Below are 25,676 nucleotides of genomic sequence, written 5' to 3' on the forward strand. Positions count from 1 at the left end.
GCTACAGGGTCTTTATTTTCACAAATAATAAGTACGAAACAGCTGGTTTGGATGAATATAATCACACTGAATAGATAGAGATAGATAGATGCTGTAGTTAGTGTATGGAGATGCTGGGTCAGGTCTTCTGAATGGTTGTAGCAGAGGCGGTATGTGGGCAGTGTGTGACACAGCAGATGAGGAGGCTCTTTTAAATGCTATGCTGCATTCACGGACTCACTGTAAAGTCCTGTCTCACACTTTCTGATGCTTTTTGTTCGGGGTTAGTTCGGGTTAATTGATGGTAATGATAATTATGGGAGGCAGAAAGAAGAGTGGCAGAGGAGAATAACACGTTTTAATGAAGTCATTAACAAAAATAATTAGTTTTTTGGGATCAAATTTTATTGGTTTTAAATATATGCATTGGAAATTACCAATAAAAAAATACATAATTCAAAACAAAATATTAATTAATTAATTAAATAAATAAATAACAATTATTACTAATAATTAGTTTTAAATATATGCATTGGAAATAACTAATAAAAAAATATATCATTCAAAACAAAATATTAATTGAATGAATAAATAAATAATGCATACAATTAAATTATTACTAATAATTATAATAATAAATAATAAGGAAGAAAAATAATTAGTTTTTTAGGATCAAATTGTATTGGTTTAAAGATATACATTGGAAATTACTAATAAAAAAATTACATAATTCAAAACATTTATAAATAAATACATGTTGCCCTGACACATTCTCCCTCTAAATATAAACTTTATTTTAAATGTGCGTACGATACTTAGGTAAACAATACATATAAAGGAAATGTAGGGATAAATAAAAACAAACAAACATAAAATTAAAATAAACAAAAAATGTCATAAAACAGAAAACATGCCAGGGGTTAATATAAATAAATAATAGTAACGTAAGTAAAAATATTAAAAGGGGAGCACAAACTCACCGTTTTACTTGCCTTTTTTTTTTTTTGCAGAAGATATTGAGTTAATATATAGTATATTTAAGTGAACGATAAGAGCCGGCTCCCGTCTGAGAGCCGTTATTTTTATTGATTTTTTAAAATCAAAACAGCGCTAAATTTGGCTGAACTATAAAAGGCAGAAGTGGTAAAGGACGCCAGGACGCGGGGGCAGCCGAGGGCTCTAGTCTTTCAGGAGGACATGGGAGAAGAAGAAGTAGCCGAGGGCCAGGGCCCGATAGGAGGCAGCATGGAGGCTGACGACGAGGAGAAGGATGAAGGCGTGCCGGGACATGGGCGCGGCGGTAATGGCGTTGCCGTGGAAGAGAACGGAGACGAGATGGTTCCCAGGCCCAAAGGTGATGTCGACGACATGGAGAAGTTAGGCACGGAGGATGGTGAAGCTGCGGACCAAGCCACTGAGAGGGAGGCGAACAACGACAATGCGGACCAGAAGAATAAGAAGGGGGTTAAGAGATGGCAGTGAGCCACAAACCCACTGTTCGTTTCAATGACTTTGTTGCTTATGGTTAACTGATTTATTTCAAAGTTGTGATGGTTACATGTTCTGTAATTTTCTATAAGTTTCTACAATTGTCATGCTACTTTAATGGGGGGAGGTGGAATGAGTGAAGATATGGATGTGGTGGGCTCGGTCTGGATGCAACCCTCGATCTGCGGGCTGTGGACGCGACCCTGGTCTTGCAGGGCTCTGACGGACTCAACCCTCGAACGCACTGGGTTCTTGATGGACACAACCCTGGTCTTGCGGGGCTCTGACAGACTCAACCCTGAACTTGCGGGCTCTGGACGGATACAACCCTTGAACACATGGTGCTATTATATGTACGGGAAACGTGAATGTGTATATGAATGCAACTGTATGTATGTCTAAGGGCTATGTGTATCAGCTACCTCTGGTGTACGAATATAGTGAGACATACTGGTTGGGGATGTGCAGTTATGTAAGGGGTACATGGAAATTGTTCACTGTTGTAATTTTTTTTGTTTTAATGCTGGCAGGTTGATATGAGTATGTACATATGGGTTTATTGCACTTACCCTGTTCCTGTTTAGAAACGGGGACGTTTCTTTTTGGAGGAGGGGAGGTTTGTAACCTTTATTATGGAGAGGACTAGGACTGTTTTTAAAAAACCTCAAGTTGGTCTTCTTTCCTGTTAGCAAATACAAGGGAGTGCTGAGCTTTTATTGTGAAGGGAAAGAGGAAGTGTAATGTTTATAACGTGATGCTACTGTGACTAGAAGGGGAGTCTGAAGATGGGAACGAGTAAAGACACCAGCAAGTTCAAGCCTCCGTCTCATCGTGTCCTTATTTCACATAATAAATAAGTATAAACGCACATTAAAGACCACTTGGTTACAATAGTATATTAAAGTGAACGAGAAGAGCCGGCTCCCGTCCGAGAGCTGTTATTTTTATTGATTTTTTAAAATCAAAACAGCGCTAAATTTGGCTGAACTATAAAAGGCAGAAGTGGTAAAACGAAGAACCGTTAAGGAGCCGAAAGAGCCGGCTCTTCTTGGTGAGCTGAGCCAAATGATCTGGCTCACTAAAAAGAGCCGGAATTCCCATCATTACCATTTAGTCTATGGCGGTTGCTAACAAGTGGCTAAATGAGGCTATTAGACGTCATCACGTCGACCCGTTGGCCGTTGACGTAAATCATATCTTCAATAAGAATTCAAAAATGTTAATGTCGGTTAAAGCCGCAGCGTTGTGTAAACTCACATTAAAGTGACCGTAGTGTAGTTGTGTAGGTGTAGTTAATTTGTGGAGATTTATATTACTGAACAAAACGTGTAAGTATCATAAATTACAGTTTATTTTCTGTAATAATATAATAATGGAAAAATCCCATTGGCTTTTTGTCGAGCTAACCAGGCTAATGCTAGCTTCCCGGTTGGTGTACAATGCTGGAAAAAAAGTTACAACAGATATCTGCAATGAAATCTGCCGTTTATCCCACAGTTTAGTCCTTAACTGTACTCTTTAAATAGTCATTTTCAATGTATTGTCCCATCTTTTCATCAGGATCATCCCACACTGTAAACAATCTGTTACTTTACAGCAGGATTTCAACAGTATTAACCTGTTATTGCTAAAAGCAGTGCTTTACTGTTAATACAAAAGAAAACCTGTTAAATTAATTATATTATAATTATAATGCATTCTTAAAAAACATCACTCAACTGTCTAAAGTATCATCAGTAACAGTTTCATGCAGTATTGTTTTAGTTCTGGGACCTGATCTGCTCATGTGAGGCTTGTACATTGTACATGATTGTAAAATCAGTGAATTAGCTTTATTGTTCTTCACTCACATGTTGTTCTGGTTTCATTCTGTGCTTGTAGCCAGCTAGAGATATCTATTAGCTATAGATAGTCTATTATAGCCTTTTTCCTAACAAGTGCCTTTAATTGTATTTAGTGTGACTATTGCTATGTCTGTAACCTGCTAAGTCTATTCATCTAGGCAACAAATAATGTATGTAAAAAATACAACCTAAATAGTGCATTAAAACAAATCAGTAAGATAAAAGAAAGGTGGAAAACAGCCATATAATGTATCTTTAAACAGTAAATTAACAGTAAAATACTGTGAAATTAATAAAGTTCAAACTGTATTTTTCATTAACAGTACAAAGCTGTAAACTTCAGCGACAGTATAATAATGTTAATTTTACAGTAACATAAAGGCAACCCTGCTGCCAGTTCTTTACTGTTATTTTACTGGGAAATTCTTAACAGTGCAGGTTTTAACGGTTCTCCATTAGAACAGTAGAACCTCTACAGAACCATCTTTGTTCTCCATTATAACAATAGAACCTCAATAGGAACCATCTTTGTTCTCCATTATAACAATAGAACCTCTACAGAACCATCTTTGTTCTCCATTAGAACAGTAGAACCTCTACAGAACCATCTTTGTTCTCCGTTAGAACAGTAGAACCTCTACAGAACCATCTTTGTTCTCCATTATAACAATAGAACCTCTACAGAACCATCTTTGTTCTCCATTAGAACAGTAGAACCTCTACAGAACCATCTTTGTTCTCCATTATAACAATAGAACCTTTACAGAACCATCTTTGTTCTCCATTAGAACAGTAGAACCTCTACAGAACCATCTTTGTTCTCCATTAAAACAGTAGAACCTCTACAGAACCATCTTTGTTCTCCATTAGAACAGTAGAACCTCTAGAGAACCATCTTTGTTCTCCATTATAACAGTAGAACCTCTACAGAACCATCTTTGTTCTCCATTAGAACAGTAGAACCTCTACAGAACCATCTTTGTTCTCCATTAGAACAGTAGAACCTCTACAGAACCATCTTTGTTCTCCATTAAAACAGTAGAACCTCTACAGAACCATCTTTGTTCTCCATTAGAACAGTAGAACCTCTAGAGAACCATCTTTGTTCTCCATTAGAACAGTAGAACCTCTAGAGAACCATCTTTGTTCTCCATTATAACAGTAGAACCTCTACAGAACCATCTTTGTTCTCCATTAGAACAGTAGAACCTCTACAGAACCATCTTTGTTCTCCATTAGAACAGTAGAATCTCTACAGACACAACCTCTACAACTTAAATAGTGCATTAAAACAAATCAGTAAGATAATGTAAAAGAAAGGTGAAAACAGCGATATAATGTATCTTTAAACTGTAAAATAACAGTAAAATACTGTGAAATGAATAAAGTTCAAACTGTATTTTTCATTAACAGTACAAAGCTGTAAATTTCAGCGACAGTATAATAATGTTAATTTTACAGTAATATAGAGCCAACCCTGCTGCCAGTTCTTTACTGTTATTTTACTGGGAAATTCTTAACAGTGTACATTTCAGTGCTGTGTGTTTGTTTTTTCCCACGGCCCGTGAAGGCAGCACCGCCCCTCCAGCAGTGACGCCTCTGCGCTCCGAGGAGACTCACCGACGGACGGACTGACTGACGGAGCGGCTGCGTGGCTGCGTGGGGAGCCGGTCTGTGGGCGCAACGCAGCGGGAGGACTTTCCTATAAAAGCAGGAATCCCACAGCCAGCCGAGGCTCTGTGTCTCTGTGTCTCTCTGTCTCTCTGTCACCGGCAACACAACAACAGCAGCTGCGTTATTTAACCATCTTCAACCTCTTCAACCTAAAGGAAGTCTATGGTTCTGACTGACGTTCCGACCAGGATGTCCCGGACCGACGAGGTGCACCGTATCACGGAGAATGTCTACAAGGTAAGAGACCACCGGAGGGTTTGGCTGTTTGTGCCCGCTGAATACGCGTCCTCCTGCCGCGGAGAGACACCTGCTGCACCGGTGGACGGATGGAGGCTGGTTAGAGGACAATGTTAGAGGACAGACAACTTTGACTCAGCTGACTCCACTTAGCCCAGGTCTGGTCTCTACTGTCTGTTGTGATTTAATGATAAAGACATGACCTCAAGGCACCAGGAAAAACCAAGAAAGCCTGTTTTTTCCTAGAAAAGAGCTGCAGCTGATTGAGCCTAAAACATCTGGTCACACCTGGTCAAACCTGGTCAGACCTGGTCTGCATTAAAACTTCATTTTATTTCATTAACAGCTATTTGCATGCATGAAAAATAGATATTGTTCTGTCTACTTTATATGCACCAAAAATATGTTGTCTCTGAAACATACACACACAAGGCAAGGCAAGCCAGCTTTATCTGTAGAACACATTTCAGCAACAGGGCAATTCAAAACGCTTTACATAAACATTCAAGAACATTGTTCAAAAGAACATTAAGACATAATTAAAACATTATAAAAACATTAAAGATTAGAAAATAAAAATAGAAGCTAGGATAGAAGCTAAAATAGAATATAACACACGAGTAAAAGCTCTAGTGCAGTATATAAGATCATTATCTGGTTTAATAAAAGGCAGCAGCAGCAAACAGGAAAGTTTCAAGCTTTGATTATAAAGAACTCAGAGTTGGAGTTGGTCCTGCAGGTTTCTGGGAGCTTGTTCCAAATATTTGGTGCATAAAAACTGAACGCTGCTTCTGCATGTTTAGTTGTGACTCTGGGGACACTAAGCAGACCTGATCCAGATGACCTGAGAGGTCTGGATGGTTCAGAACATAGCAGAAGATCAGACATGTATTAAAATGTATTATTCTAAATGTATAAAAGGTTAATTTAGTCTATAAAACATCAGAAATGTCAACAGATTATTATTATACACAGATTATTACAGCAAAAAGTGATGTTTTCAAATAACTCAACAGCAATAAGTAATGAAAGTATCACTAATAATGATAGATGTTAGCACCAGTGAACCCACCCTGGAAGCATCCATCCTCCCTTCTGTCTCTGCTTATAATGATATTTCTTCTGCAATATAATGGTGCAAGTCAGTCATGTAGATTTGTCATGGTGTGACCGAAACCTCCAGACTGACAGTTTGCCTCGGGGCGGTTCAGTTCAGGTTGCAGAGGAGAAGCTGTCAACCAGCGGTGGGAACTTCTACTGGAAGTAGACTTTACTGGCCTGACGATCATCCCCTTGGGCTCTTTATAAGTAAATGTCCTTCAGCTGTCTGTGTTGTTGATGCCTTCAGCAGGAAAGGAGTGATCGTTGTTGAAATAGTGAAAGTGAACTGCAGCTTCTGCGGAAGTTCCCTGGACTCCCAATCTGAGATGATATTCGATAGTTCAATAAGATGCAGTTAGATGACTCCGGTGAGAGGACGGAGAAAAGAATAATAGCTCGATGTCTACAGTCACAAAATGTATTTGATTCGTGTATGTAGACACGAATTTACCTTTTTTTTTTAGGGATGCACCGATACCAGTATCGGGTATCGGGTCCGATACTGTGTTCATGTACTCGTACTCGTACTCGTACTCGCAAAACGGCTCCGATACAACGGCACCGATCCACTTTACTTTCACTCCACATCCCCGACGGTGCGGGCGAGACGGGCCAGTGGTGCAACCGACCCCGCTGGGCCGGCCCTGACTTTCATTTAGCCACAGGGTTTTGCTTGCACCCTCTGACTGGCGTGTGCGTTAGACTCCTTGGTCCGTGTTTCAAGACGGGTCGGGGGGCGCCTTTTATGGGAGAAAGGGCTCAGCGAGCACTTTGTCCACAGTGCAGCGAGGTCCGGGCGGGGAGCGCTGTAAAGCTGCAGCCGCGAGCCTTTCCAAGCCGAACTAGAGCCGGTCGTGGTGCACCGCCTCGTATTTGGGACTCCCCAGCCTGCCTTGTGTCGCTCACACCCTCCAGCTGGCTGTTAACGAGGGTCTTTTGGCACAGATAAGTACTCGTATCGGTACTCGGTATCGGCATGAACCCAAATGTAAGTACTCCTACTTGTACTCGGTCTGAAAAAAAGTGGCACCGGTGCGACTTTCAACAACGTATTTTTAATGCGTTTTCCTACAGATGTCAACACGTGACGCACATGTCAATTTCCGCTCCAGTCTTTTCAAATTAAAACTACTCAGTTAGGTTTAGGAATAGATCAACTTGGCTAGGTTTAGGCAACAAAACTACTTAGTTAGGCTTAAACTGGATATGCTCTGTAGGATTTTAGAAATGTTGTTTTGTAATTCCCATTCTTGCTTTACGAGTAGATCGTTTGCGATGTAAAGCCAAATCTCCCGATTTATGTGCTCATACTGTACGCTGCGATCGTCGGCCACGACCCGAGTGCTCATACTGTACGTGTAAAATAGAAAAAAAAACACGACCCATCAGCACCTACAGTACGAGTTTAGGCAACAAACTACCTAGTTAGGATTGGGAAAAGATTGCGGTTTGAGTTTAAATAACACTGGAAGTTCGGAAGTTAAGTGACAAATAAATCATATTTGACTTGTGGTTTCACACGGGACATAAACAGCAGCCTCCACACCCACCCAGCAAATTCGACCTCCTCCCTACACAGCTCTTTATACTTCCTGGTTCACAATTCCATGGATTGCATACGAATTGATTTCGTGCTGACCGTCATGAAAAAAATGTGACCTTAGTGTCGATCTACATGAATCAATACATTAGATTTTGTCACTATTTCACAAACTGCTGTGTGACTGCATCGTCAGAGGTATTCCAGGAAAATCTCAACATTGGACCACCCTGCACTCGATGAAACTCGAGAGGCAAAAGGTGACAAACGCTCAGGTCCTCCATTGTTATTTCAACAACAAAGCTCCTCTTCAGCAGAGGCAGGTGGGGGAGGCGGAGGAGGAGGATGAGGAGGAGGAGAGGTGGCTTTTCTCCAGGTGAGATAGATTTCAGCAGCAGAAGCACGACAAGGGTTTTCCTTCTATGTGAGGAAACTTGTCACCGTTCCACCCGCCTCCGCGAGAGCGCTCAGAGAGACTAAAAGCTTCTCCGTACGGCAGAGGTGATGCTGGTGGATGCAGGAGGAGGAGAAGGCTCACCGAGCCAAAGATGCATTTGAGGAGGTCGGGTCGGCGGGAGTTCATGATCATAGTGTGGCCGAGGCAGCGTGGCGTAACTTGAGAATTTAAGCTAGCGAGGAAATGATGGGAGTCCTTTCAGATTGTGGCCGACTTTAAGCAACACGAACACACGCACTCTTTCCCTGAAGAGGCTCTAATGAGGGATCAATGGTGCACGAGGAGGAGGCGTCTGATGTTGTGACATGTGGGAGGTTTCTGTGGATCGTTATGCTGCAGAGAAAGCACAGAAAAGAGGAGGAGGAGGAGGAATATGATGAGGGGGGAGAGGAAGATGACAGAATCTGCATTAATGTGAATGGGCTCTGGTATAACGGTGTATAAGGAGGCAGTTTCTGTTTGAAAAGTAGTGCTGAAGTGATTAGTTGATTGTCAAGATGCTGGTATCATATGAAACTAGAAAACCTAAAGAATCCATCGGTACCAACCATGTCATACTAGCTTGTTGTGAAGGAGATTAAATAACCATCATGGCCATTTTCAAAGGGGTCCCTTGACCTCTGACCTCCAGATCAGTGAATGTAAATGGGTTCTATGGGTACCCACAAGTCTTCCCTTTACAGACATGCCCACTTTATGATAATCACATGCAGTTTGGGGCAAGTCATAGTCAAGTCAGCACACTGACACACTGACAGCTGTTGTTGCCTGTTGGGCTGCAGTTTGCCATGTTATGATTGGAGCATATTGTTTTATGCTGAATGCAGTACCTATGAGGGTTTCTGGACAATATCTGTCATTGTTTTGTGTTGTTAACTGATTTACAATAATAAATGTATACATACATTTGTATAAAGCAGCATATTTGTCCACTCCCATGTTGATAAGAGTATTAAATACTTGACAAATCTCCCTTTAAGGTACATTTTGAACAGATAAACAAATGTGTGATTAATTTGCAATTCATTTGGAGATGCTACCATGTGCTTTGGCATAATGTGATGGGCTTTTTTAATAGACTAAACAATTAATTGGAAAAGTAAAAAGTCAGATTAATGAATAAAAAAACAGGACCATTAGTAGCAGCGTCTTAGCGAGAGAACACCGGGGGTCGAGTATGAAAATGCCATCATGCAGCACTGCAGCAGTGGGGTTTCTTCCTGTCACCAGCAGGCTGCATCATTATGGAGTCAGCAGGAGTGAGGAGGAGAAGCAGAGCGCCGCTGCCAGCTTGACCTGCTGCCGGCTGCTGATTGTAAGAAAACCGATGCTTGCCGCTGGTGTGGCGTGGCGTGGCGGTCTGTGTTGCAGCAGCGGTGGGGCCCCCGGGGTGTTTTTTTTAGCCGACCTGACGACGAGGGAGCTGAGCTTTGTGTGCGGCTGTGTTTAGAGAAACTAACAGGTCTTTATTAATTCATTAAAGGCGTGGAAGATGAAGAGGCCCAGAGGTGCCAGCTCCCATTAGATAACACTCAGGTCTGTTTCTCCACCGAGGACGGAAGGTACAGGCGGCAAATGTCAGCGGTTAAATCATGCAGCATCAAGACGGGGACATCAATTACAGAACATAACATCACACAGCAGCTTGTGAAATAGTCACCAAATTGAATGTATTGATTTAGCCCTATTGCCTTTTTAAATCCGACTTCCACAGAGAGGAACATATTGATATATGTTGCAACCTCTGTCTGTCATACCAGCTAGATCAACACTGAAAATGTCCTGAAAAAGTCCTGATACTTGCCGTTCATTCTGGGTATCTAAATCCTGTTGAGAAATATCATGACTTGACTGAGTCAGAGTCATCTGTGCTGTGATTAGAGAGAGTTGGTGTCGAGCGTTTTGCAGGTTCTCACTGAAAGTAGTGGTGTAAACATGAAGATTTGATATTTGAATAATTCCACCATTACAGGGCAGCTGGTTCCACGCAGGAGAAGAAGAGTGCGGTTTAATTACTCCCCAGGTGGTTCTGCTACAGACTGAGAATGATGACCCTTCTCTGGGTAAACAGTGATTTTGTTATCCAGCAGCTCGGCGTGCTGTTTGTTTTCTTTATTAGCTGCCAGAAAACAATAACTCCGAATCAACAATAGAGGACCGGAGCCTTAACCCCGCTGCTCTGCTGCTGAAACAAGAGATGCTGAATGTAATATCTGGATGACTCACACTGGTGGATGAATGTGTGTGTGTGTGTGTGTGTGTGTGTGTGTGTGTGTGTGTGTGTGTGTGTGGGCAGTGTGTGTTTGTCAGCACTCATACTGTTCTGTTGTTGCACTGTAATGAAATGTCACATCTTCAGCGGTGGGCGTGGGATTGAAGTAAAAAATGTCCCTCTAGATTTGGGGCGTTGAAGTTGTCGATGCCGCTCGTTACCCGCTGATGGTGTGGGTAAACTGTGTGTCCTCAGGTTGTTGTGGTTGCTGAACAAGCACCATCTGTATGTTTGTTCAGGAGTGTATTCAGCCGAGCGTCGTAATCCCAACAGCGCCGCGGGCGACGTCTGTTGAATGAAGCTCCAGTGTCGGGGCGAGGCTGCTTTGAGATGGTGTTTGATGGAAGGAGTGGATTATCAGAGAGAGATCAGATGCTCAATGGATTGATTACTTTCTTTGTACTGTCTGAGTCCTTCTACCTGTCACGTCCTCCAGCTCCTCATGGAGGATCTCGAGGCGTTGTCCACAGGGGCGTTTTATATTGCGAGGGATCGCCTCACTTCCCAACATTGGATGGAATCTGCCAAAATAGAAAATAAATGAATAAATAACTAAATGACTTGATAAATAAATAAAGATGTCATTAAATGTAGCAAAAATAATATCAAAAATAAATATACCCATTAATTATTTGATAAAATGTGACATAAATAAATATTTCTGTTTTAATTTGCTTCCTTATTTATTTATTCCCTTATTTATTTATTCTTCTGTTTAATTTCCCCTTTTATTTATTTTTTAATTAATTTTTACATTTATTTTATCTATTAATTATTTTTTTTTATTTTATATTTATTAAATGTATGTATTTATTTATGTATTTATGCATTTATTTATTTCTAAATAAATAAAAAAATAGAAATAAATATATAAATGAATAAAAGGGAAAATTAAACAGAAGAGTAAATAAATAAGGGAATTAATACAAAGATAAATAAATAAAAGGAGCAAATTAAAACCGGAATATCAATTTGTCACATTTTACTGATTAATTAATGGCATTTGTTTTTAATATTATTTTTGCTACATTTAATGGCATTTATTTATTCATTCACTTATTTTTTATGTTGGCATGTTCCGTCCTCCATAGGGAGCGTCCTCTAGTGATTGGAGCCACAAACCCTTCTGTAAATATTGTCATATTTTCAAGTCCAACTTCCTCAAGACTCAAGGCTACAACAGAGCTCATGTGAAGCCAAAAATGTTTGTTGTCAAGGGAGGGATTTTAGTTGAATGTGTGGGGGTTGTGAGCAATGCTAGCGAACACTTTATCCCCACAGTCACACAAGTACAAATGTGCTCATGTTTGTTTTCCCTCCTGTAGAGCCTTTTCATTTCTTAACCCATGTGGACAAAAACAGTCAACTATAGTATTTCTCCAGCTGTTTTCTCAGACAGAGCTTATATACAGTTATATTATACATAGTACATGAGGGTTTCTGGACAATATCTGTCATTGTTTTGTGTTAATTGATCTCCAGTAATAAATATAAACATACATTTGCATAAAGCAGCATATTTGTCCACTCCCATGTTGATAAGAGGATTAAATACTTGACAAATCTCCCTTTAAGGTTCATTTTGAACAGATAAAAGATGTGCAATTAATATTTTAATTGATTGACAGCCCTAATTATACAGTTTATATAGTTTGCAGCATGACCACAGCCAGTATTTCATCCATATTCAGTTGCATTGTGATGTAGTGTCGTTGGCTGTGTGTTGCAGGCAGAGCGCTGCAGGTGAGATGCAGGGCATCTGTTGGGGTGAAGATAAAGTGCAGCAGTGGATGGACTGAAGAAGGGAGGGGTTTTTGGCAGAAAGCTCCATCACTGTGCACGTTTTTCTTCCCCCTCTTCTCTCTTCACTAGCATGTGAAGATGCCTTGGTGTCATGTGCAGCCTCGGTAGTTAGCGGACAGATTGAGCTGCTCTGGTTCGTTGTTCATGTTTGAGGTCATTTGAGGTGAAACCGAGCCTCCATGTGGAAGGAAGCATATTGAATCCAAATGCTCCGCTAAAGCAGGATTTCTCCAGTTTGATTGTTTCAAACCACTGATTTCTCCTCTCTGATCAGTCACACATGCCTTCACCTCTATTGTCTCAGTTTGGAGCGACATCGCTGAGCTTTGTGCTTCTGTCCCTGCAGAATACTGTTCCTCCTCCAGCTCCAGGCTTTGTTAAAGGCTTTGTGCCTTGTCACTGATCTTTGGGCAGCATCAGTGTTTGTGAGCGTCATTGTGACGCCGTCTGACAGTGGTGTTGTGGTCTGTTTGATGCTGTTATGAGGGGAGCAGGTACAGTGTTAAAGTCGTGCCCTTTAACCTGCATTAAGCATTGTATTGCAGCCCAGTCGCAAAGCAGTTCGTGAAATAGTCACAAAATTGAATGTATTGATTTGTGTACATAGACATAAATTTCATATTTTTGTTGTGATGGTCAGCACAAAATCAAACCGGGAAGTATAGAGAGCGCCGAACGCCGTGTAGGGAGGAGGTCGGGGTGGATGGGAGGGTCAAAAAACACAGGACTTTTTATTTTATTTTTATTTTTCATTTATTATTTTTATTTTACTTTATTTTATATATAAATACATCATTTTATTATTTTTTTTATTTTTATTTACGTAGTTACGGCACTTCCGGAGTTATTTTAACCCAAAACGCGATCTATTCCTAAACCTAACTAAGTGGTTTTTGTCACGCAACTTTTGTACTTAGGTATTTTATTTTTTAATTTAATTTTTTTAATTTTTTAATTAAATTAAATTTTACGAATATATATATATATATATATAATTTTATTTATTTTTATTTATGTAATTACGGCACTTCTGGAGTTATTTTTACCCAAACAACGATCTTTTCCTAAACCTAACTAAGTAGTTTTATTTTTTATAGAAATTATTGTGTGTGTACACGAATCAAATATATTAAATTTCGTGACTGTTTCATGAACTGCCGTGAGACTGTGTTGGTTCATCGCTAGTGCAGTTTAGAAAGAAGACCTTTGTGTGTCATTGCATGGCAGTTGATTTGTTAGAAGGCGAGTAGCTGGAGCTAGAAACGCTTCACCATGATAGATTGTTGTGCATGTTTGGCCAGGTATCTTTTACCGGCCATACAGATTTGAGGTTTAGGACTCCAATCTCATACAAATACATACGGTAATGTCTGAATGCATTCTCTATGTAGCTTGTTTTTACATCTGAATTGAATATTTGTCTTTAAGCACAGGCTGTACCCAAAATCAGGTCGTTCATCATCTCGGTGCTTTCATTATTTCGATTTCTACCAACTGCTCTGTTACAACACAGCTCTCATAGCTGTCCCACAACATAACTGTTGGCATCTGCTGTGTGTGTGTGTTCAGTACGTCAGCAGCCGTTAGCACATCTGTAAGTTATCTGAGGTGAGCTGGAGGGAGGTAGTCGGTGGAGAGAGGAGAAGTGCAGGAGGCTGTCAGGGAGCAGCAGGTTGGCCGAGGATGAAAGGAAAGTTACTGGGACAGATACTCCACAGAGAGACAAAGGATGGAGCAGAACAAATGGAAGCAGAGTGTGGAGCCACTGATGCTTTCTGACTCTAATTACACTGAAATTAAACCTGCAGTAGGCAGAATGTTTTTGGCATTATTGGGCAAAGAAATCCATAATAACTTTTCAGCATATTGTAATTCAAGTGTTCTGAGAGAAAACTAGACTTCTGCACCTCCTCATGGCTCTGTTTACAGGCCAAGACGGGAGACTTTGGCCAATCACAGGTCATTTCAGAGAGAGAGCGTTCCTATTGGCTGTTCTAGAAGTACAGATGCGCGTGAACGTCCCTTCAGATAGTGAAAGCCTGATTCAACGGAGGATATCCTGCAGGAAAAGTTGCTGTTCCAGCGTTGGCAACCATTGCCTACACTGCAAAGCAACCCCAAAACGGAAGACAGACTTATCAAAAAGTATCATCAGTCCTATTGCGTGAGTTCAAGGTGGATGTATAAAGAGAACGGAGCTCACAGCTGTGGAGCAGCCATGACGGCCACGGTTAGCAGAAGGCTGGACTATTAGCAACACTTGCTGATATTGCAGTTCGCTAGAGCCTCGAATCACAGTTTGCCATCTCAAAGGGCTTTACAGGCCCACAAGTTTGCAAAGAAAACAAGATGGTAATTCTCATAGAATTGCCGCTATGACGCCATCAGGATCACGACTACCATCTGGATGATGACTGAAATGAATGACTAGTACTCGTACTGGTTACTGTATGAAGCACGTGCATATGCCCGTGCTTGCCTGGACAGAGAGAGGCGAGAGAAGAGCTGCAGGATGATGGGCTGTATTTCCAAAATCTTGCTTTTTTTTTCTTTACCAGAAAACTGCCTACCCTGGGCTACCACCTGAATTACAATATGCTGTAAAGTTACTATGGAATTTTTGCCCAATAATGCTAAAAACAAACTGCCTCCCTTCAGCTTTAAGCGGGAAAAAAAGGACTGAGGCGAGGAAGAACTTGAATTTCCTGCTGCAGGATGTGTGTGTTTGTGTGTGTCTGATTGGAGATGTAACTCCAGGGTGACATTTAATCTGTAATCTGAGGGTGGAGGGTGAAGAGGAGGGATGGCGAGGTGTGCTCAGGGGGATTTGAAGATGAAATGCACCATTATCTCGCTGCTGTGTTAGGCTGCTGCATCTTTTCACATTTCACGGTGAAGACACACACACACACACGCTCATGCACGCTACGCTCAGCTTCGTACGTCGTGTCTTTGCACAGGAAATGTGTTGCTCCGTCGTATTTCTTGTTAAACCCTGGCCATTGATATTTGTGAATGAACACCTGCGCTTGTGAACATACGTGTTGGCGTGAGAGCACATGCTCATTCACGTGTGTGGATAAGAGGTGATGCGTCAGTCTGAGGCGAGGATGGCGGTGGAGACTCCCTCCCTCCCTCCCGTCACCTCCTCGCTCTCGCCTCGCCGTCAGCTTTCCTGTGGTATGAGGCGAACGTGAGGTGAATAAAGATGGGTTGCCCTGTCACGAGGGGGAATTCCAGCACTTCCATATTTGGCGGCGGAAGTGCCCCCTCCCTCCCGTCTCCTCCTGAAACTGCATCTGTGGAGTAGGGGGCAATGACTCCTCCGCCGCTGCTCGCCTGCACGCAGATAAGAGCTCATCTGAAAGGGAAATTGGCTGAGTTCACACACATTCATACACACTAACACACACACACACACACACACACACACACACACACACACACAGCAGATAGGGACTGAATTTCATCTCCTGAGGGCGTTGAAGCAGCGCAGCTTTAGCGTGCTGATTGTCACACTGACTGAGCAGAAGCAAATAACCTCCATTTCCTGGGAACAGAATAATGAGGGACAGCAGCAAAACACTAATGGACATAATATACATCAGTGTACCGCCCCACATATATACAGTATATAATGCAGTGGGGATCGCTAATGGCTTTTTCTATATTAGCAATAATGATCCCCACTGCTTCTTATTTTAATGCATCTGTGCATGTATGTGTTTGGGTGCACACGTTACGGCAGAGCAGTGGAGTTGGACTGTACAGGTGCATGAGAGGTTATAAAGCCTCGACACAGCAGCATCTTTCAGTCAAGTGCAGACCAAATGCAGCATAGTAAGAATTAAAATAGGATTGATGCTCACCAAACTACAGCTCGGGAATGGTTTAAGAATGATTTGGTCAAAAGTATGTGGTCACCTCTGAATACATACTGTTGTTTTTAACGGTTTGGGCTATAGCTGCTATATTTCCAATCAATGGAAAAACAGTATCGTGTCTCCAAATTTGTGGCAGCAGTTTTGGTAAAGCCCTCTCCTGTTTCAACCAGCCCTGCCTCTGAAAAATTACATATTTTGTTTGTCTTTTACATATCACAAATACCTCTGTAAATATGAGGATGGCCGCAGAGACTGACCTGGTACAACGAACGAAACGCAGAGCAGGTGATGTAGTATATCGAGCGACCCGTGAATGAAAATGCGTCGAATAAAAACTAGGACTGTTAAAGTTAACCTCGATTGTTTTAATTAATCATGATTAAATATTTTAATCAATTGACAGCCCAAAATGGCCATGCCAGTTTTTCCTCGCCAAAATTTAGTATAAGTTTGGAGCGTTATTTATCCTTCTTCTCGACAAGCTAGTATGACATGGTTGGTACCAATGGATTCTTTAGGTTGTCTAGTTTCATACGATACCAGTACCTTTACTCTAGCTTTAAAACTGAGCCTGCTACAACCTCCGATAGATCGATTGCATTAATGCGTTAAATAAATTAGTGGTATAAAAACGAATTTGCATTGACACATTATTATTACGTTAACTTTGACAGTCCGACTAGAAAGCACACATTTTTCAATAATAGAAATATTTAGAAATTGAAAAAAATACCTCCTTGAAGTAAATAACAGTAATTTGTCAGCGATATGTCCCAGCTTAAATTTAAAGTATAAATGAATAAAATATTGAGTAAACATCCACACGTAGTAAACAATAGTTTCCATTGTTTGATGGTTTCCCCGATGAGGAGATGTTTGTGTGTTCAGGGCTGCCTGCAGGCATCTGCAACAACAAGCTGCTTTCAGTAATGAGCAAACTTCACATCCATTCCTGACATTAAGAGCATGTGCTTTCACTTCTTTGCTTTCTTTGTTCATTTAGATTACAACATTTGCAGCTCAGAAAGGTTTTTTTTGTTACGATAAGCTTTGTTCTACTTTTGGTTGCATGTTAATAAATTCATGAAGGAAAAAGGCTGTTGAGCAACATCTAATCTAATCCATTTGGAAAGTTTCCGTCAGGGTTCATGAGAATAAAAGCACCTCTCTGTGTTATCAGCAGAAATTTCTGATAAAGCTCACAGTAACACAACAGGAGGACGTGTGGAATGTGGTTTAACTAAACCGTTGAGTAAGATAACAAAGCACACACAGTACATGCACCTGTACTGCAGGATCTGATGCATCCAACTATATCATTCTATGTATTATGTTTTAGAGGGGTAGGGGGACGGGGGATGTTCAAGGAGAGACAAATTGTGATACTGTATCGACTCTCCAAAACACAGTATCTTTAATTAACCTCTTAACCTCGGGCTCAGCTTTAAAAAAACATTTTTACCCAAGGCTGTCAAAGTTAACCTGATAATAATGCAGTTTTTAAAGCTAGAGTGAAGATCCTGGTTTCATAAGAAACTAGAAAACCTGATGAATCCATCGGTACCAACCATGTCATACTCACTTGTCGCGGATGACATTATGCTAAATTTTGGCGAGGAAAAACTGGCATATCCATTTTCAAAGGGGTCCCTTGACCTCTGACCTCCAGATATGTGAATATAAATGGGTTCTCTGGGTACCCACGAGTCTCCCCTTTACAGACATGTTAACTTTATGATAATCACATGCAGTTTGGGGCAAATACAATGCCGTTTTTTGCATGCAGTATAAATTTGTTATTTTTGCCTATTCTAAAATGGTGTATTTCTGGTGTGTTCTTTATACTATGACAGTTTTCCTAAAATAAAATTAAAAAAAACTAAATTTATTGAATCCTTACCCCAGTATCATGACTTATATGGTATCGCCAGATTCTTGCCAATACACAGCCCTAGTATCGTCACTGTAGCTTTAAAACTCAGCCCGCAACAAACCTCTGAAAGACAGAATAGCGTCTGGGCCGAGTGTTAAAAGGATGAAGATGTTATTTGGACGTAGAAGACCCTTTTCAGCTCTGATGTAGATGTTACATTTTCTGTATACGTTAGCTGAAGGAAGCAGGACTATTCTAAGCAGAGTATTTGTGTTCGTTTGTTGAGGACGCCACCTGAGCTGTTTGATTGAAAACGCCATGTGGTGACGGCAGATTGCGTCTGTAGTGTATGTTGGCGTGAGAGTGATGAGGAATGAGAGTGTGGTGGCAGGTTATGGAGAGGTGTGCTCACACACACACACACGCAGTAAAACTTGATGACAAGGGGTCACCTTGACTTGTGAGCGGTAGCCAAATACGCCCCAATGCAGCTCGAGCCCTCGCCGTTTCCAGGGCGACGACTTGGAGTAAATGGCCTTTCCCGTGTGTGCGTTTGAGCGTTTAATCTGAGTAACCTTCACATCCCGACCAGTTCACACACGTCTAAACAGCGGGGGAACACAGGGTGAACTTTACTTATCAACACTGAGACTGTTGACTGTGGTGATTATTACAGTGCTGTTCATTTTAACGTTTCTTCAGCTTCCTTTGAGAGATTCTCTGGAGACTGTTGATATGTGAGTGATTGAACTTCACATGATGTCACCTCCTGCTGTTCCAGCGTGGAATCCTCCGTGTTGAGAGGAGGAAGTGACCTTTGTTTCAGTCATGTGACTTAAGGCAGAGATGGAGATCTCCGTTCAGAACATTTATCAAGCTGGTGTCAGGACGGAAGTTAGAGCGTCTTTATCTTCTGCATTGTGACGTATATCTCAGTTACAGCGAGGAAAAACTGTCAAGGCCATTTTCAAAGGGGTCCCTTGACCTATGAGCTCCAGATCAGTGAATGTAAATAGGTTCTATGGGTACCCACGAGTCTCCCCTTTACAGACATGACCACTTTATGATAATCACATGCAGTTTGGGGCAAGTCATAGTCAAGTCAGCACACTGACACACTGACAGCTGTTGTTGCCTGTTGGGCTGCAGTTTGCCATGTTATGATTGGAGCATATTGTTTTATGCTAAATGCAGTACCTGTGAGGGTTTCTGGATCAATATCTGTCATTGTTTTGTGTTGTTAATTGATTTACAATAATAAATATATACATACATTTGCATAAAGCATCATATTTATCCACTCCCATGTTGATAAGAGGATTAAATACTTGAGAAATCTCCCTTTAAGGTACATTTTGAACAGATAAAAAATGTGCAACTAAATATTTGAATGGAGTGACAGCCCTCGTTGTTTTTATGATGAAGGGAGCCCAATTTTAAGACATCGATCACATCTGGCGTTCTGAAGAAGAAAACACATCTCTAATCAGTTTAATATTTCCATATTTATATAAGCAAACAAACGGTGCCAGTAGGATCTAGAGCTGCTCCCCCTCTCTTAGTCCATGAGTCATTTTTTATGTTTGTTTTTTTCATGCTGAATAACTGATTTCTAAGAAACTTCTGAGCACATCTCTGGTAAACAAGATTTAAAGCGGTGCTTTTGTGTGATTCTTTGTGGAGAAACTCAGTTTTACGAGTCCGTCCGAGTGTGAAGGCTTTGGCACACCAAGTTTGTATTTTTCTGTCTGAAATTGTCTCACAACCTCACGTTGTGTCAATCACGCTTACACACCGACTCCCAAACTTTCGTCTATCATTAAAGTTTTTAGAACAGGTTTGATTTTCTGCGTTTTTTTTTTTTTTTTTTTTTTTTTTTTTTTTAAAGTTATTTTTTTGGGGGCATTTTCCATTTTTATTGACAGGACAGTGGATAGAGTCTTGAAAGGGGGGAGAGAGAGAGAGTGGATGCGGAAAGGGCCACAGGCCGGATTCGAACCCGGGCCGCCGCGGTCAGGACCAAGCCTTAATACATGGACGCCCGCTCTACCAACTGAGCTAACCCAGGCGCCCATTTTTCTGCGTTTTTTGCAAGAGGGTTGTTTGACCTCTCAGAAGCCCCGTCGGTCGCAAACGTTTAATAAACAATCACTTTGTTTCTCAGCACAAAGCGCTTTACGATAAAGAAATGAAAGAATACAGAGATGCTGAATTTAAAGATAGATTGTGGCAGGGGAGTGAGGAACAGCTTGGAATCGGAGATGATCCCAAAACAAATGAAAGATCAGACAGCAGTGATTGAGCTCTGGGCAGCTAAACGTTAGCTTCTTCTTCACGTCAGTCATTCATTAGCCCCGTTTGGGACGAGCGCTATCCATCACACCCACATAATTAATTCAGTTTTGTCTTGTTCTGCGAATTTTCGCAACGAATAGAATAATAAAACGCATCGCACTCAGTGAGCGAGGCTTCTGTGGTTTTTTTATCGGATGACGAATTAAAAAAACGCATACGAAAACTTAGTGTGCAAAGACCTTTAGTCGACTAAGAGTGTCTTTGGTCGAGGACGGTTTATGGATTTGATTAAAAGGAAATTCATCAATATGTTGTTTCTCTGTTTTTAACCTTCATAAGTTTAATATTTTTGAGATTTTGGATCATAAAACAAGGAATTTGAAACCTTAAAATCAAACTTGAGCAGCAAAATAGAAAAATGAGCCCAGACCTGCTGAAGACTGGGAACACGTGAACATCCACATGCCATCTCTCACACACAAACAAACACACAAACAAACACACAAACAAACACACAAACAAACAGGACCTTGGAGGAGTACCATCCATCTCACACTGACATGTTGTTGGTCTGGCCTCCATCTGAAATATTTATCCTTACAAGGAAAAGAAAACAAGCTTCACTGCGTCTCAGCAGAGGATGTTTGGGCTGGTCGGCGAGGCAGATGTTCACCCTGGAAGCGTCCGAGTGTGACAAAATGTGTGTGCTTGTGTAACTCTGGAGTATAATTGTGTTTGTGTGCTGCTCGTGTGTGTTTATCTGTGTGTGTGTAGTTGTTCTCAGTGCTGGCAGGCAGGACTTGGCTGCCATGTAGCATCACTTTCTGCAGGAAGGATGACGATGTGAGCCTGGGTTTGTTTTTTGAGGGGTGTTTGTCTGTGTGTGAGAACACTTCACAATGTTCCTCTGGGAGTATTTCATCTATTTTATCTGATGAGTTTTAACAGGGAGCCGCACCAACAGGCCTTTAAGAACGGGTCCATCATACGGTCGTTTGGTAAACCACCAATATGACTTCCAAAATGTACGAGCATAATACGAGCATTTTCTGATCTGCCAGCTTTAGGTACATTTTGGCGTACAAACAAACTATTCTGTGGATAAGCAAGAAAGCAAGAAGTCAACGAGTGGTGCCGGAAAGGAAAGTAGGTTGCCTGGCAACAGTAGTAAACACTAAACACCAACGTACCGCCAAACATTACATTTGTGTACTGACCCTCGGGTCGCCACTCTTTCAGTGAGAACTTTTTTTAGCTTTTACAAAACGATCTCTTATATTCTTTCTCCAGTGTTTTGCCTATTTATCTCCAAGTATTTGCACACATGTTGTGCCGGCTTCTCTACGAGGAGCATAAACCAAGGTTGAAACTACTCGAGAGAGATTTTGTGAGATTTCTGTTTTTTTTACTGGGGACTCTTGTTGTTGATGAATGAATCTGTTAGTGTGTGGTGTTGTTGCTGTCTTGGCCAAATCGTTGCTCTCCACACACTATAGGAACAAAAGCTTTATGTCGTTATGTGTGGGCTCTCTCACATTTTACGCATCTGTTAAGATTTGATAAATCGTTTAATGTGGGCCAACCTTCAGCAGCTCAACACACGAGAGAACAAAGGTAAGAAAACAGCAGCATTAAGAACATTGTGACCTAGCTGGCTCCGCCACGATGGTGTAGGGAAGCCAATCTGTGTGTGTGTGTGTGTGTGGTTCAGTTGGCGGCAGCAGACGAGTGTGAGGGCTGAGTCAGAGCCTGCATAAACAGCAGCAGGTTCATATCATGTTGGGGCGTAAATTGCTGTAAAGCCGAGCCAGCCATGTGGCTCCATTAGAACCTGCCGTGCCGCTCGCTGCCAAACAGATTAACCAGCAAGACGGGACCTGGCAACCCCAGCAAGATGGGACCTGGCAACCCCAGCAAGGAGGGAGGGACAAGGGACAGACCAGGTGGAGACAAAGACAGACATTAAAAAATAACTGAGTGGAAGCAAGTGGATTCATATTTCTATCATCTAGTATTTATTACAGCGTGTCAGTGTGCTGACTTGACTATGACTTGCCCCAAACTGCATGTGATTATCATAAAGTGGGCATGTCTGTAAAGGGGAGACTCGTGGGTACCCATAGAACCCATTTACATTCACATATCTGGAGGTCAGAGGTCAAGGGACCCCTTTTAAAAATTGACCATGACAGTTTTTCCTCGCCAAAATTTAGAGTAAGTTTGGAGTGTTATTTAACCTCCTTCATGACAACCTAGTTTGACTGAGCCCGCAACAACCTAAATATGCATTTATGCGTTAAAGAAATTAGTAGCGTTAACGTTGACAGTCCTGAAAACATATGACTTTATTGAGATATGTTGAAACCAACTTGTCACACTTCTCCCTCAAAAGGTTAATCCCACTTCGGTCTGAGTCAGCTAATTATTAGTATAATATTTCTATCTTCCCTCTGGGATCGGTGTTCAGTGATTCGCTCCGCTGTGGTGATCAGGGTTATGATCAGTAAACAGAAAGGATCTTTATCATTGTTTGTATCTGGATGTCTGTTTGAACAATGCAGAAGTTGTTGTTGTTGTTCGGCGTCCAGATAACGTTCAGTTGTGTCGATCGGAGATAAAGAAGCACGTTCCCCAGCGCTGCAACGTGATAACACAATCCTTGTATTGTTATTAATTGGCGAGTTGATTAACACACGTGACCGAAGCACAAAGTGAGACAAAGCAGGGTTTGATGGGTAATCCCTCTCATTTCCCATGAACTCGGTCAAACGTGGTCTTTCACTGAGAGGAATGCTAATCAGCCTCCATCAGGTCCCGACGCTGCAGGAACAAGCTCAGCTGATTGAGAGCGGATTAAGACAGAATCGGCCAACTAAACGACCCCCTAAACCTCATGAGCACGTTGTGAGGAGGGGGGGAACTCATGAATTAGTTCATCATTAACGTACGCAGGGCAGCGCTGATGCTGATTGACGGGTTTCACTGTTGATCAGAAGACTTTATTCACAGCTAACATGGTTAGTGTGTGTGTGAAGGGCACAGTTTGAGAAAGATCAAGAGCTTCAAACTTCATTGCGATGAGCTGTTCTGCTTTATTTTTGCAGATGTTTGTGCAGATGTTTGTGCAGCTTTGCCTCGTGAAGCTCAGCTGCTTTTATTTTGTTGCTGCTTCCCGTCAAAAAAATAGTTTGTTTTTGTCGTCTGTGGCAGATTACAGCAAAAACAAAACAGAGTCATACAAAGAGTCATTTTTATGTTTCTGTGTACAGATTAAAGCTGCAGTAGGCAGAATGTTTTTGGCATCATTGGGCAAAAACTCCATAATAACCTTTCAGCAAATTGTAATTCAAGTGTTCTGAGAGAAAACTAGACTTCTGCACCTCCTCATGGCTCTGTTTTCAGGATTTAAAACATCTAGCCTGTGACGGGAGACTTTGACCAATCACAGGTCATTTCAGAGAGAGAGCGTTCCTATTGGCTGTTCATTCAACGGAGGCAGCTGTCAATCACTCGTGAACTTCGACCGCTGATCAAATATTATACAGAGACACATTCTGGATTTCTACAGTGAATAAAAGATACCAGGAGATATTAGTTTTTGGAGGTGAACATTTTAAGGTTTTTGACTTAAAACTATGCAATTTAAATAATTTTGGATCATTATTATTACTAGTTAAATGATTATTTAATTTTTTTTATCATAGCCTTTGTCTGAACATTCAGTTCTTCTGAAAATATTTGTCCTGTAAAATCATATTCTATAAATCAAAAGAGCAGATTCAGAAATCTTTTAAATAATGTTTTATTCATTGTATTTGTTCATAACTAAAAAAAAAAGTTACGACGAACAGTTCACTAATTCGGTATCTGGTATCAGCGAGTGTGCCGGTCTATGCACCGATCCGATACCATCATTTATTAACCTAGAAATTTAAAATTGTTTAACCAGAAATCAATTCTTCTTCTCCGCCGCTCCAAAACAGTCGCCTTCATTGTGCTGTCGTTCTAGATGTATCACGGCTGCCACTGGCAACTACTGTTTTAGAGCAGCGAAGAGGAACTGATTACAGCTAGTTTGTCACGTGACGACAGCAAACAACAACAGTGCGGTGCTGGTGTAGAGTGTAACGGAAGTCAGAGCGAGGAACATGTCAGTCATTTGGCAACATTTCACAGCGGAAAATCCAACTCTAGTTTTTATGTTATGGCGTTTTTACGGCTTATGAGACACTGCACCGTTATGAATCTCCCAGAGAACCTGATATGGAGAGTGCCGTGAGAAGTGCCGGTACGCATGAAAAAGTCACAGTACACCAAGGAGTGAAATGTAGATCAGCTGGTAATGCGTAGCGGTGAGTTCCGACCCACTTTGGGCACTGAGTTCAGCTTATTTAGTTGAATGTAAAAAGGTTCTCGTCGTGTTGTATGAACTTCTTCTGACATCTGTGTGTGTTTATTCAGTATTTAAACAGCAGCCACACCGATCCATCAGGAGAATGTGAGGCATGAGGCCAAACCTGTCGGACAGTCATTACATAACTCCTCTCATCACTCACTCGCTATGTACACTCACACATACACACACACCCCTGTTCCCAGAGACATCCCCTGTCCTCTCTCGGTTCATCTGTTGATTTAGACATGAGAAGTAGGCCTCTCTCCATCTTCTATATTTATTCTTTTGTTGATCGTCCCTTTTCTTCCTGCCAAGCGGCGGTACAGCCGCGGCGCTGATTACCGCTCACTGGAGCGCTTCCACTCGGTGGGTTTGTTCATCAGCCCGATGCCTTACATAACCGTGATTACGCCCAGAGATGGGAGAGAGGGGCGAGAGGGAATCGGGGTATAAATAGGTTTTGTTTGTCCCCAGAAATGCACAAAGAAACGCAGCTAACCTCTTTTTTTCTTCTTCATGTTTGTGTGTGTGTGATTACGGCTTCAGACGCTGGAGCAAAAAAAAACTTCCCTGTGAATCCATAGCAGGGTTCTTTTGATCCGAAAGCAGCCTCACGTAGATCAAAAACCTTTTTCCACTCATGATGTATTTATTATCAGCCAAGTCCCACTCCCCTTTAAGCTCTTTTCCACCTGATTTAAGCACCTTGAAGCGGTTCACTCTCTCCGTTCACTGGGCACTCGGCCTGTTTTTCTTGCACCCCTGCGTCGTCCTGCCCTACTTCCCTGTTTGAAGTCGTGGTGAAGTTTGTGTACCAAGGTGACTGTTGTGCG

The 25,676-nt window shown here is 41.5% G+C and overlaps 1 protein-coding gene across 4 annotated transcripts in view; it reads left to right on the forward strand.

Annotated features, from left to right (window-relative positions):
* Positions 1–2,701: 2,701 nt before the first annotated feature.
* The window catches only part of baiap2b (BAR/IMD domain containing adaptor protein 2b), an 87,154-nt gene continuing 64,179 nt past the window's right edge, over positions 2,702–25,676 (forward strand). For all 4 annotated transcript variants that reach the window (XM_037754163.1, XM_037754164.1, XM_037754165.1 and 1 more), the window contains exons 1-2: positions 2,702–2,795; positions 4,882–5,222. In XM_037754163.1, the coding sequence (XP_037610091.1) occupies positions 5,148–5,222 (75 nt within the window). In that variant the 5' untranslated portion in view covers positions 2,702–2,795; positions 4,882–5,147. The remainder of the gene's footprint in view (positions 2,796–4,881; positions 5,223–25,676) is intronic.

This window comes from Sebastes umbrosus, chromosome 20, assembly GCF_015220745.1.
Source record: "Sebastes umbrosus isolate fSebUmb1 chromosome 20, fSebUmb1.pri, whole genome shotgun sequence".
NCBI lineage: Eukaryota > Metazoa > Chordata > Actinopteri > Perciformes > Sebastidae > Sebastes > Sebastes umbrosus.